Genomic DNA, 14,671 nt, shown 5'->3' on the forward strand with positions numbered 1-14,671 from the left:
CCAGGGCTACTTTGGTAAAAATTTCTTGGGTTAGCATTGGGGCTAACACATTCAAATCAGCATATGGCTGAACAAAAAATCATCTCTTGATCTTACTTGACTTGTGTGTGGGTTGACCAAGTTTCAGGAAGATTAGTTGTTTGGGGACTTTATTTCTAATCAAAAATCAAATTTTCAACAACAAAATTCCAAAATTGCTGACTTCCTGTTGTGTTTTGGTGAAGACTCCAAAAAAAATTTCTGTTGGTCTTGATAAAGCACAAATGGTTGCGGCAGTATCTCAGTCCATGGGGACTTGGGTTTGCAACTAGAGGGTCACTGGTTCAAGTCTCGACATGGACCAAGATTGGGCAAGATGGTTTAGCTGCAGACCTCCACTCTCAGTGGACTCTCTTGGAGGCGCTTCTCCTCCTCCTTGGAAATGATACGGTACAGATGCCAGTTCCTGGCAATAGGCATCGGTACTCAATGGTAACAAATTTACGTACTTTTTGTGTCTATGTGGTAAAAAATATCAATTTCTTTAATTATAAAATCTCAACGTGTTTCAATTGAACACATTTATTCTTCATTATATAACCTTGCAATGCTGTGTTCATGTCCAGCATGAAAAATCGCCTACCACTCTCACAGACCTAAGTAGTTTAGGCTTTTGCATGCATAAGTACCTGATACTTTTGACAGAATTTTGCTGGTACCTTTGATTTGGTACCCATCCTTAACTCCTCCACTTTCAGGAAGTGATGTCAGGATGTGAAGTAGAAACTTTAAAAAAAAGTTGCCCTCAAAGTCAGGTTGGGTAGACACTTGCATTTTTTGTGTGTTTTGAGTGTTACATTGAAAAAAGAAAAAGTATAAATGGCTCCAAATGGCTCAAAGCATTGCTTTAACCACTTCGAAAAACTAGATGGCCTACTTCAGTCAATAACGTATAACATAATGGCACATTGATGTCTGGTGACAGGTGATTTTTACTTATTTTCATTTAATTATGTCCAGAGATATCCAGATCCAGTGACCAACTGCTCAATGTTGTATGTCAGTTTGGACAAAGGTGTCTGATAAGTGAAAATTATGTATAATTAGTAAAAAAAATGTACCAAATTTCATGCACGCAAGTGGAAGTTAGTGCTACCAAAAGCTACTAAAAGCTTTTTTTATCTTTATTATGAAAAAGTTGAATAAAAACTTCAAGTCTCTGGATAAAAATATGCTAATCACCTCTAATATACTATTCATAGAAATCTGCTGACCTTTCAAGCATTCCTCCGGCATGTTTCAGTAAACAAACCACAGCAGATCTGGCATTTATTTATTTGCAAACACATATATCATTATGAATACTAACACCTGTTGTCTGACAGTAAATACTTGTCGTTTGCAAGCCAAGACGGCCGCAGGGTGTCAAAGCCAAACACCCTGAATAATATATAATGTGTGTGTGGAAATCCATGTGTGTTTTGGGGGTTCAGTAATCTCCCTCCCTGTGAGTAAATGACAGGCCTGTTTGCCCAGGGCTCCCATGGGGACCTCTGCATCAGGCTCTAATATGAATGTTCTCCCCTAGGTAAATGTCAGCCAATCCCCCAGTAAGCTCTTCCTCCATCAATCTAACTATCCATCCATCCATGCCACCATTCCTCTACCCACCTCCCCCTTTCTTCTCCTCCTCTGACCATCTTCTCTTCCTCTCCAAGCTGGTTTTACCTCCCCTGAGGTCACTCCCTCCTTACCCCACACCCCTATCCTTCACCATCTTCTGTCCCCGAGCAGGCATTTCTATCTGTTGCACATCAACATACATCCTGGAGTGGCCATGACCTTAGGATAGGAGAAGAGGAAATGAGTGCAGGAAATAAGATTTAAAGTGCAGAGAGGAGAGAACATGAGGGAGGAATTTTAAAAAAAGAGCAACAGATCAGGAGAATGTTCAGCTTGAAATTAAACAAAAATGTTGGCATGCTCCTCCAGGAAAGAAAACCAGAAACCCAGAGGAGGTTTTGCATGAACAAGAACTCTGTACGACTCTGTTTGCAGGATCCAGTGAGACTGATGTGTAACAGTAGAAGTCAGCCATGAGCCTAGCTTGCCTTGCTAAACAGACTTGTGTGAAACAGAGCCTGATTCCCAACAGGTGCTGCGGAGAGAACGGGGCACGGAGGGTCATTGAAGCCTCCTACACACTGAATGTCATCTGAAATTCAGCCTGTTCTACACACACACACTCACACACACACACACACACACACACACACACACACACACACACACACACACACACACACACACACACACACACACACATATTTATAGAGTCTGTATCCTCACAGGGAGAGATAAGAGGCTGTTTTCAAAGAGAACAGACACATAGCCAAGACTCTGTTTGAAACAATGCAGGGAAACTAAATCTGATCAGATTAAAAGGCTGTGAGAGAAAAGTTTTGCTAGCACTGTGCCATCACTCTTTAGATTTGGCTTGCATAAACACAGCGCAGTTCCTCAACATTTCCTTGCTATTGTGGATGGTTTAATTACCTTGATGCCAACATCAACAGATACACAAACTCCTCAGCACAAGACTGACTCATGCCTTCTATTAGAAATACCTATTTTTTCCCATGAAATAAGCCTAAATACCCAATTTTTTGTAACGCAATTGGATAGTTTACTAGTTTTAAGCAAACCATGACCATCTCCTTAACCTGACCAGGTAGTATCGGATCCAGGTGTGTATTAGCAAGAATCAAAAAAACGCATTGATTTCAATTCACTATAAATAGTTATACCCCACCATTACATGTGGCATGTTAGATGTGGCAAATATATATAAATCATATATCGTTTTAAAACGACAGCATGTGAAAGCCATCAGTCAAGGAGGCAAATAACTGCAGAACGATAGCACTACTGCCAGCTACTGATCAGTGGTTGTTTTGTTTTGTTAATTTTTGAATGGAAACAGTTAATCCAGAAACCAAACAGTTGGGCACCAATTTAACTTTAGTGATTAAGTTGCATGGCCAAGTAATTGAAACAGGATGAGGAGAGACTTTGAAAACTGAACAGAAAAGAACAGAATGGAAATAGATCTAATGAAAAATTATTGATCCTCTGTGGGGAAGTTTTAGTGTTACAGCAACAGCAAGAAAAACCCAATAAGAAAATAGTGATGAGAACTAAAAATTCAGGCATTTAGACATTTTCCCTGAGTGTACTTTAACTACTTTAGTTCAAGACTAAACAGTGAATATGTAAAGGAAATGCAAGTGACAGCATTGTTTGACCATTGGAAGTATGTTAAATGCAATGCTTATTTTTTTACCTTAGTGTCCTTCTCTATCACTGTCTTTTTCTCTGAATATAGTCATGAAAAGGTAAAAAAAAACACCTAAAATAATGATTTTGTGATGGATACACTATGTGTACAATGTAAAGAAAATACATAATGGCAAAACTCAAGTATCAAGAGGTTTTGGAACACATTTTATTAGAAGTACGAAGGCTCAATGGGATTTATATTTAAGAGTTAAAAACAATATAAGGTGTAGTCTATGAAAATAGTGTCTGTGATGTCACTCATCTGTTTTTGATACAAAGTTTTGAAGCAAGTTGTGGTGAGAGCCATATTAGAAATTAAGAGATTAATTAGTTTTCTTTTGAAGAGTCTAATCCCTTCTAGACTTTACCTTCTGACATATTCTACAATCCCCTAAAAAAATACTCAAGAACATCAGCTGTCGGTCATCGTTAAACGTGACGTAAAATCTTGTTTTTAACCTCTTATGACTAACGAAAATGAAACTTTTGAGAAAAAAAGAGGACCTGAATACAGGGCAGACAAAAGATATCTTCAAATCACCACAACAATCGGACACAAGAAAAATTTCTGCAAGGTGAATTAATTTTTCAAAGTTTGACCACAGCCCATCTGGAATGACCGGGGAGATGGATTTTTCAACCTATACTGCAGCCAGCCACCAGGGGAAGCAGTTTTTGTGGCAACCTCACTTGAAACCCAAGCGGCAACCTCCGGTCTGAGAATATGAGACAATGTGGAAGTGCCAAAATCCGCTGTTTCTCGAGTGTTTGGTGGGGCTGGCTCGGGAAGTAGCGGAAGTCACATACACACCAAGCCAAAAAAAGCCATTTTCAAAGCAGAAATTAACCTATTTACAGCCTGGTTCAAAAAACGTCTCCTGTCTGAATAGCTAATCTTACTACCTGCTCCCACTGTACGGGGTTGAATTTTTTTCTAACTTGGCCGTTCAGAGGATATTAAGATCGCGAGCTCCCCCAATAAGAGGCACAGCTGAGGGTCACGTGATGGCCGGCGCCCTATGGCTGTAGGCGAAGCTCTTGCCACTACTAATATGGCCGCTATAGCCGATGTGCTTCATTTTCCGTTTCAGAAACAGATGGGTGACGTCAGCGAGACTACGTCCATGTTTTATACAGTCTATGTTTAAAGTGAGCAAGATTATGTCCATTTTTTTACTGTCTGTGGTTTTTTCCATGTTCAAGATCTTTTCAGATGAAGTAACCTGGAACATGAAGCCCACACTTAGGAATAAAAAGTCAAACTGTTCTCTTTCAGATTGGTCGGGCGTTGAGCTCAGACTGAACTCTAAGGAGACGGGACAGATGCTGATCAGCACAGAGGTCAAATTCTACAACTGCAGCGTCCACCAACTGTGAGTATCTCTCTCTGCTTCTCTTCCGCTCTCATTCATTCCTCCTCTCATTTACAAAAACAAAGCCCCAGACCTGCTGCCCAAAAACCACTGGATCAATGCTTTGGGAATTAGTTACAATTTGTCCTTAACCTAAGCCGGCTCTTAAAATATCCCCTGTAAAGACTAATGTTATCTGATCGCTGGCTGCTCCCCGAACACCATAACAGGAAGTTTTGGCTAATGAAGCCTTCCTCTCAGACACGCTGCTGTACTGAACACGCAGAGTTCTGCCTAACCGGGGATTTCATGCCTGTTTTCATGCCGTGTCTGTCACTGATTGAGTGATGCTGGATTGTATCCCTATATTAGAGATCTCGGTGTCGGCGGTGCCTTTGCAATCGCTTGCTTCACTCCAGTGTGGCAGATTCTGTTTGTGCGACATCCAAAAGGCCTTGATGACTTGGGAGTATCACATGAAGAAGACTAAGGACATCACAGCAGAGACGCTAGCAGGGGGGCAGATATCTTAGCGCGTCATATTAGCCTTTCTCTGTCCCCTCGGCATTGAAACAAAATGTTGTAGCCACTGTCTCCTTTGCCAGATAAAAGCTGGCAGTGCTATTCTGCCTCTCTGTCTCTCTCACACACACACACACACACACACACACACACACACACATTCACACACAATGCCCTATAGCTTCATATGGCTGTCTGATGTCTGAAAGCACAGAATGCAATTACCAGCTCTCACATCAGCCCAGTTAATCGCAGTCGACAAATATACACACACACACACACAAAGAAAGATGCGTACACTTGAAAAGGGCAGACGCTCTCCCTCACACGCTCTGATGCCAGCTCCCTTTCTCTCCTCCTCTAACACACTTACTGTACTCTCTGTTTGCCAGGAGGTGAATCAGCCCCATTCTTCTGAATTAGTGCGCTCGCCACACTCCCCTCCCATGCTTTTGCAGCGATTAATATTTCACAATAAGCAAGTGTGTGTAAGTCAGAAGGTATTTCAGCGAGAGAAAGAGAGGAAGAGGGAAGGAGAGGCAAGCGAGACTACAGTGCACAACGACAACAACTGTTCATCAACACACACAGTGTAATAAACCACATTTCAATTTATGAAAGGTGGATGTTGTCTTTATTATAGAGGTTTCATGAATTAAAGCCTTGGGCTTTCACTTTATGTTTTCGAATTCTCTCGTCCATGAAGTTAAAAGTGTGAAGTATCAGAGAGCTGAACTGAAGGAGGTGATTTAAAGAAAGTAATTAACTAATTAAGACTTAATTTGGGGCTTTTAATGTCTTCATTCAGGTGATAGGACTGTGGATAGAGTGGAAAACTGGGGAGAGAGACAGAAGGATGACGTGGAAAAGGCAAAGGGCTGAGTTTAAACCCAGGCCGTCCACTCCCCAAACTGCAAACCTTGCACATGGGGCATGCAGCTCAAACAGTGTTACAATCGCTTCTACCTCTACAATACTTCAAAAAGGCTTGGGTGCTGGATGAAATGTTGATAAGAATATATTTTGAGGGGCAGATGGGGCCCTGGAGAGGTTGACCCAGGTTCTAATCCAACCTCATCCTGCCTCTTTCCCACATGTCCCTCTCAACTCTGACCATGTTTCCTGCTCTATCCACAGTCCAGTCCTCTCTGGAAAAAGAGCTTAATATCACCAAAAAAGATGTAGAAAAATAATTAAATGAAAATGATACGGGTGCATGATATATCGGTATCAATATCGGTATTCCCCGATGTTAGTCATTTTTGTAACATATTGATATTGACCGATATAGACTCATTGGCTGCCAGCCATTTTCAGAGCATCTTGAACGATCTTTCAAGACCCAAATAATATTGTTTTCTATGACTATGTAAACACCAAAACTACCTAAGAACAGTGGAGCCTCTTCTTTTATGTCTGTCTTCCTGTTTTTGAGCCTAAAAACAGACAAAACATACTTTTTTCAACACATTCATCTCAGGCGCTTCATCCTTTGATCCTCTCCATGATAGTCTTTTCTCACAATCACACCGCTCTTTCTCTCTGAACTACCCCAACACATCATTTGTGTTGACATTGTCAGTCTGTTTTATATTGATATCGGTAAATATCAGTTATCGGCCATAACAGCAATATTAATATCCGATATCAGTATCAGCCAAAATTTTGATATTGGTGCATCCCTAGGAAAATAACAATTTGAAAATCATGCAAATTTTATTTGTTTATTTTTTTTTATGCCAGCCGGGGTGCTGGTTTTGCTTGGTGGTGTAGGTTGGACACCCCAAGAGGCAAGCCTTCACATTGCCGAGTTAGAGCATGTCACACCCTACTCTTGTCCTGTTTCTTTTCTATTTAATTTGGACTGTTTAAAGGCATAAAAAGCTCCAAAAATGCTTAAAAAATAAATAGAGGCCATCAACATGTATGAAAAAAAAATATCAAAGACAACGAAAACACTGAAAAAGTTGTGCAATGCCAAAGAAGAAACGCCACCTGAAAGAACATTACCTTTCAAATGAGGCTTATTTGCAACAAGTTATTAATGTAAATCTGCGTAAAGAAAAAAAAATGCATCCCAAATGGGCTAAGTCACTCAAAAGTAAACATGGTAAGAGAATCACCACTGTGAGAGACTGTAAGAGCAAAAAGTTCGACAATTACAGGAAAACATGACCAAATAAATGAAAAAGAGAGCTGCGTGTATCAACATCAGGAGTTTACAAGAGGAGTAAGAACATCAAAGATTGCAAAAAAACAATTCAAAGAACATTTAGAAACCAGCGATTTGCGGGTGGCAGAGAAATGCAGAACATCTTAGGGCTGCATCTTTTGCAGAATTACAGAACATAAGATTTGAACTGGACAGACTTTGGAGATATCCTTGTCTACAGTGAATTACACCATTAAAAGATTCAGAGATTCTTGAGACAACACTAAATGACCATGAATATCGAAATCTCAGGCTGCACTGCAGTAAAAAAGGCATGACTGTAGTGGAAGTCACTGCAAAATCGTGCGGTTTTCTGTGATCTACAAATGCAGGTTAAAACTGTGCTGTGCAGTGAGGAGACCTCTTACACACATGATCCTGAAGAAATAAGACAAATGAAACTCAAAACTGTCTAAGAGAAAGTGCACTTTCCTGCTCTTGGTTTGATTAAAAGTTTCTTCCACCTCTCTAAGACACGCTTTGTTCCCCTTAAGTGACAAAAAACACATACTTACATATCGTACATGCTAAAAAAAAACATCTCATACACCTAACAGCTGGGAATTACACTGACACTTTAACAATGCAGGGCTAATGGTAATTGCAGGATCAAGCTGTGCCAGTGTCTTATTTGTCCTCATTACTCAACGTTCCTCCACTTGCTCTCGCCCTCCGTCTGATTCTGGTTATAAGGACTAATAAGCAGCCCGGTGTTCACACATGTGACATTAGTATACCGCAGTAGAAATATACCCAGGGCAGAGCTGGCCCCAGCAGCATTTAGGTCCCGTGCCAACCACAAGGGCACAACAACAGCAGGTGCCCACTCGGGATCTGAACTCATTTCCTCTGTGGCACCCCCCACCCCTTTGGCAAACGCCCACTTCTCCTTGACTCTGCTGCTTTTTCTTCTAACTATGTGTGTGTTTGTGTGTGTGCAGGTGTCTGTCATGTGTGAACAGTGCCTTCCGCTGCCACTGGTGCAAGTATCGCAACTTGTGCACCCATGACCCCTCCAGCTGTTCCTTCCAGGAGGGACGAGTCAACGCCTCAGAGGTGGGTGGAAGAAAAACACACACACACGTGCACAGAACATGCACATGATCAATCAAGCTAGCGTGTCTTTCTCTTTATTTCCCATCTTCCCTCTGCCTCTCTTTCTGCCTGCATCCTGCTCAGTGTTCCAGCTCGCTGTCAGCCTCGGGGCATGTCTTCAGAAAGACAGCCATCTAAGCTCTTCTGTTTCCGCATTGGCGTTTCTCACTCAGCGCTCTTGTTCTCTGCAGCAGCAATTAACACTCTATTATCTGTGGAGTTATTGAGCTTAGCGTGTCTTAACAATGACACAGGCTCACTTTGACCCTGTCACTCACTGCAGGAGGAACAAACAGTTTAAAATATGCCAGAGTGTATGTTGATTTCTGCAGTCTCTTTGCTTTTTGAACAGAACTCTTGGGTATTTGCTAAATTTATTAGCTTTAATGCTTCTCTTCTTTATGTTAAGATCAACAAACTGCTTCTTAAGCTATTAAATTAACGTTACATAGGGATCTACTGTCTGTACTAATGATATAGACTTGAAAAAGATACAGAAATCACAGAAAATACAAGCTTTATTGACTTGAAAAAGGTTGCTTCCTCTCTAATTTGTAGATATTGATTCAGTTTTATTTATTTATTTATGGTGTCTATTCCTGATTTACTCATGAGGACAGGATTTTGATGATTATTATGTTGTAGATTGTTTTATTTGGAAGAGAAGGCTGATCTTGACTTAATGATAATGATTTTTTTTTTCCATATTCCCACACCTAAACAAAAAGTGATAAATAAATGGCTAGATTAAGCCAGCAGTCAGTTATGTTAAACAGATTTATTTACTAGAAGTAGAAAAATACAGACGTTAAAAAGTAGTGAATAAAACCAGAACAACATTATCAGCTGCTATATTTCACTGTGGTTTTTATTCTGCGTCGACTCTTTGCCATAGCTGTGTCGCGAGGACTGATACCATCAAGGGCAGCACATAGGCTGTTTTCCAAACTGCCTACTACACTAGTAGTGCACTATTTTGGCCAACATTTAGAATGTAGTAGTACGTATGCAAAAACTTGCAAAATCTGCGGTATGCCAAAAATCCCCGCCCCTGTCCTACTGATCCAGGAAAATTTCTCAGTATGCAACAAACCAGTGTACCTAGCATACTTTTTCCCACAGTGCGCTACGCTAACGCTGTTTGTATATGCAGGTGGCAGGTTTTGGGGAATTACTGCCAGCTACTGGAATGAGTTGGCATTATAACTACAATACAACAACACTACCGTTAGAAAGTCTGTGACATAGAAGTGAAGTGATGAGAAATGGACGCAAATAAATCTTGTCATTTCTAGTTGTAAATTCATTATATTCATTATATATAAACCATAAAAACCACTAATTCAATTTTTTAACCATACGTGGATTATATAGAAGTAGTTTTTCCATCATCTGTAAAAATAAAAAGTTAATCCCTTCCAGATTTTTTTTAACTAAACAATATAACTTTTGGTGTGAGATAAAAAATCAAATATGATGTTTCCGCTGTGGTATGTGTTAATAAAATAACCAAAATGCCGAGATCCACCCAAAGTTTGTGTTGTACATTTTTAATAAAGGTAAAAAAAAAAAATCATCAGCTCAAGCCCTGCCTACCGAAACTGAAATCCAGAGTAGTATACTACAAAACAGACCCAACAGATCAGCCATACTACATATTACATGCTAAAGCAGTAGGCAGTATGCACTGCCTACTACATACTACATTCACATGTATTATGTTGTAGGCAGTTTGGAGAACTGCTATAGTTTAACCTAGGGGTGTCTGACTGTAATACACCTCCAAAACATGTGAGGGCAGTGTTATACACTTGATTGTTAGAATGTGTATACTTGGTTCTGCTACATTTCTGCTTTTTCACAGCAATTTTATCTGTAATTTGTGATATTGTAGGTGATGCACATTGTCATTTACCATATAAATGTTACAAAAAAGAAGAGTGCGAAGACGCTGAATGAGCCGAAATGTTTGGCCAATGAACCTGAGAGTATTGTAACTATGGGAAACATGATCCCGCTCAGCAGATCAATCAAAGGGTTTGCATTGTGCTTGTTGTGATCCATAGTTACATTTGGGAGGAGGTGCTTCGTTGGTACGTAGGCTGCATGGCCCTACAGCACAGGCTATTGTATCAGTATATAACACAGAAGTGTAACCCTGGGAACACACTAGATGCATCTCTGCTTCGACACAGCTCCATTGCTTGCTGACTGTGTGCGCTCTCATCTGTCAACTCACACTGACTACCCCATGAGTCAGCCCAGCACGTTGCAGGACAAATCCTGTCCTCCTCCTTCCTCTCCATGTTGGGTAGTAAAACCTCGAACCTATTGACTCCTCGTCTGGCTCCTCATTCTGTTGGTTTGTTGTTGTAGTCGAGCTAAAAACAATCTGATATCTGATATCTGATCCGATATCTTGTGCTGCTCAATCTGCTTTTTGTAAATTGATGCATCACAACTCTGACAAAAATAAGAGGCTTGCATATCCTAGCGTATCGAATGCATCCAACTCCAGCATGTTGGAGCAGGGACGCAGCCGGACCGCAATGGATCGGATCCAGTCCAGGTGACGCATTGAGATGCATCTGGTAAATTTTGGTTGTAAGCCAGGTTTTATAAATGCTGTACAATAAACTACAACATGTTTTACCTTCAGTATAACATAATGTGCTCAAAATTGTTGTGAAAAAGCAAGAAAAGTATCAGAAACTGGGAATCTGACGAGCACACAGACCACTGCCTTCCAGAGCTTCAGGGGAGTACTGAGTGATGCTGACACATTAGTGCGTCACTTCAACACAGGGTCAGAAACAGAGTGTACACCAGGCTGAAGTCTTTATTTGTGGTGTTTTGCATAGAAATAGCACAGATACACTCAATGTGATTCCATTTCTGCAACACAGGAAGTGAAAAGTCATTTTTGCATCCTGGCTTATGATAAATTTACACCTCAGTTTGCTCTAAATCTTCTTATTCTTTTTTCTTTCTCACTGCTGTGGTGTTTCTTTCCGCTAGTGACCTAAATATCAACAAGAGCAGCTTTTTTTAAAACCTCTTTTACTTTGTATTTCCCTCACGCTGATGTGTCTTACTCCCTGTTTCCTTCAGGACTGCCCTCAGCTGGTGCGCTCAGAGGAGATCCTGATCCCAGCAGGAGAGGTGAAGCCCATCACACTGAAGGCCAGGAACCTACCCCAACCGCAGTCCGGCCAGCGAGGCTACGAGTGCGTTCTCCACATCCAGGGCGTCAGCCACCGAGTCACCGCCCTGCGCTTCAACAGCTCCAGCGTGCAGTGCCAGAACAGCTCGGTGCGTTGGGTGAAAGTCACCCAGATCTTGCCAAATTGGGAGAAAAATGTGTTGCATGTGTGTTTTTCTGCATATTCATGTGGAGACGATTCAACAGCCTGAGTTATTTTGCAAAGAGAGAGCTGCCGCCCTGCTCTACCCTCTAGTCAAACACTATATCCTATTTATCCCCAAAGGAACATCACACATACACTTTTCCTCTCCTTTTCTATTTCCCTTCCTCCTCTTCACGTGCAAACACAAACACACACTTCCACACTCGGCTGGAATTAAGGGCAGAGGAGGCAGCTGAGGACAGCATCCCTACAGGCCAGAGGGGAAGCTCCAGCGCCCGCTCGGCTGTCCCATTTCTTCTCACTTTGTCAGCTCTCTGATGATGAGATGATGTAACTCTGGGGCAACACTGGAAGGACATGGCGCTGCATTTACAAGGAATCCTGGGAATTGAAATTCCCAAACATCCCATTAAAGCCCTCCTCTCTTTCTTGTCTCTTCCCTCTGTCTTTTTCGGCTTCCGTGGCTTCCAGTATCTGTACGAGGGGATGAAAATCAGCGAGCTTCCTGTGGACTTCTCTGTGGTGTGGAACGGCAACTTTATTATTGATAACCCCGAGAATATCAAAGGTAAGAGAGGAAAGCGTGACTGTGTGTGTATATGTATGGTATATTTATCCCTGACTGATCTTCAAATAAAGGAGATATAAAAATAGAAAACAGCCTGTGGGGATCTTTCCCAGCAGACCTTCTGTCAGTTTTCAAACAAAACATATTCTTTAGAGACTTTTACATCTTCACTGCGTATTCCTTCTACTTCCTGTTTCCCACAGTGCACCTGTACAAGTGTGCAGCCCAGCGGGACAGCTGCGGCATGTGTCTGAAAGCAGAGAGGAAGTTCCAGTGCGGCTGGTGCAGCGGCGAGGGGAGGTGCACCCTGCGGCACCACTGCCCCCCCATCAACCCGTACACCACCCGCTGGCTCAACCTGTCCAGCAAAAACGTCAAGTGCACCAACCCACGCATCACTGAGGTTAGTACCCATAATTCCCTGCCTGCCCACACACAGTGATCAATGTGTGATCATCAGGTTCAGGTTCAGGGTAGAGCATCTCGTTCTTCACAGAGAATCAGGAGGTGTTGAAATGATTTAGCTGTAGTTAAAATTCACAAGCCAGTTGCAAATTCTGACCTTAAAATAGGCTTTTTGTAAAAGTCAGAACATTTGCAGGTCACTGCTAAATCTTTAACTTTGTGCTCACTGTGTTGGACTGTGGCTCTCTGATGGTAATATCTGTGTGCCTCAAGAGAAAATCAATTACTGCCTGAGGGAGCAGAGTAAAACATTTCATTACATTGGAACAATCTTTTCATCACATCCCACTGCTGGATTATCCGACTGTATCAGGGCTAAGCTGCATGTGACCTGAGAGGTGAGCGCTTGACCTGTGCAGTTATTAACATCAGTGGCTACGTTTGCATGCAGTCAGTATTCGGGTTAAGGTCAATATTCTGGTTTCTGAAACATTCAGCATAACCCGTTTACATGTGTGAGCCAATAGGGTTGTTCCTTTTTACATGGTACTCCGATCAAAGCATCTAAAAGCACAGAGAACATCATGAGGCAATGTGCACCATTTCCACTTCTTCCTACTGTATCCATAGCAACAGCAGCAACAACAACAGCAGCGCGATGGACTTCCTGTACTCAAAAGCTGTGTCTGAAATCACTCCCCATTCACTATATAGTTCTCTATTTGGTGAATAGGCCATTTTGTAGTGCTGTCTGAAATCTGAGTGAGCATGGTCATTCACTATATAGTCCACTCAATGTATCCCACAATGCATTTTGAAAAGTAGTGTATTAGCGATGCTCACTATATTAGCAATATATACCATCATGCATTGTGTTTCAAACAGAAGGAATGGCTGATTACCTGATTACTGATAACATGAAACAACATTAAAAACTGTCAGAGAATAACACTTAGCTCTCTGTTTAACTTTTGGATGAGAGCGTCTCGCAACTTTGTGCTGAGAAACAAACAACACGGACGTTAGCTGCTAAAGCGTTCATCGCGAGTGATGCATTCACTTGACCTTGTAATTCTCAAACACAGCATAAGTTGCTGTGCAAATATATGGCTTATTAATTTTATGAACTATGTGTAATAAATTATTATATTATATTTGGCTATTTTGGGAAATACGCTAAGTACAACATTAGTTATCACTGAAATAAACACCGCTTTGCAGTGTTGGAGAAAAGTTATAACTGTAAATCCCCAGCCGTCCGTGAGGGACAGGAGAGTAATTCAGTCACTGTCAGCGGCTGGTGAGTGAGTAGTGTCTGAAATTTTGTTTTAATTCAGCTGATGTAGTGAACTATATAGTCCACCACATCTAATTCACTATATAGTGAGTAGGGAGTAGGGAATGAGTGAATGATTTCGGACACAACCCAAGATTCCTTGCAAACCGAACACAAATTAATTTTCCTTTTGATGGGGATATCCCAATATGCGTATACATGACTAAATGTTCACTTCAGAAAAAGAGTAACCCAGGGGTTAGTTTGGGGTTTTTGAAAAGGGTTATTGGTGCACAACCAGGTTATTGCTAGTATTTCGAATTTGAAAGGGTTACTGACTACATGTAAACTTAGCCAGTGTTCATTTAGGCCGACACTTTGGATTTAGTCTCAGTCTTTTGAGGAAAAAAAAAAAAGTTAATTTGAGTCACATTTGAGTCATTTTTTTATACTTGAAGAAAGTATTTTCTTAAATCTCTCAAAACATTTTGAGTTATCTATAAGTACCTTCCTGCTTTGCTGTAAGAAATCAGGAAAAAATATATAGAAATTTAA

General features: G+C 41.2%; 1 protein-coding gene across 1 annotated transcript in view; it reads left to right on the top strand.

Annotated features, from left to right (window-relative positions):
* The window catches only part of LOC141799949 (plexin-A2-like), a 308,159-nt gene that overhangs the window by 182,278 nt on the left and 111,210 nt on the right, over positions 1 to 14,671 (top strand). The window contains exons 8-12 of the mRNA XM_074682379.1: positions 4,595 to 4,691; positions 8,346 to 8,460; positions 11,611 to 11,811; positions 12,339 to 12,435; positions 12,639 to 12,838. Of these exons, the coding sequence (XP_074538480.1) occupies positions 4,595 to 4,691; positions 8,346 to 8,460; positions 11,611 to 11,811; positions 12,339 to 12,435; positions 12,639 to 12,838 (710 nt within the window). The remainder of the gene's footprint in view (positions 1 to 4,594; positions 4,692 to 8,345; positions 8,461 to 11,610; positions 11,812 to 12,338; positions 12,436 to 12,638; positions 12,839 to 14,671) is intronic.

This window comes from Halichoeres trimaculatus, unplaced genomic scaffold, assembly GCF_033239565.1.
Source record: "Halichoeres trimaculatus isolate MK-OKI-2021-1 unplaced genomic scaffold, fHalTri1.1 fHalTri1_scaffold_11, whole genome shotgun sequence".
In the NCBI taxonomy this organism is placed as follows: domain Eukaryota; kingdom Metazoa; phylum Chordata; class Actinopteri; order Labriformes; family Labridae; genus Halichoeres; species Halichoeres trimaculatus.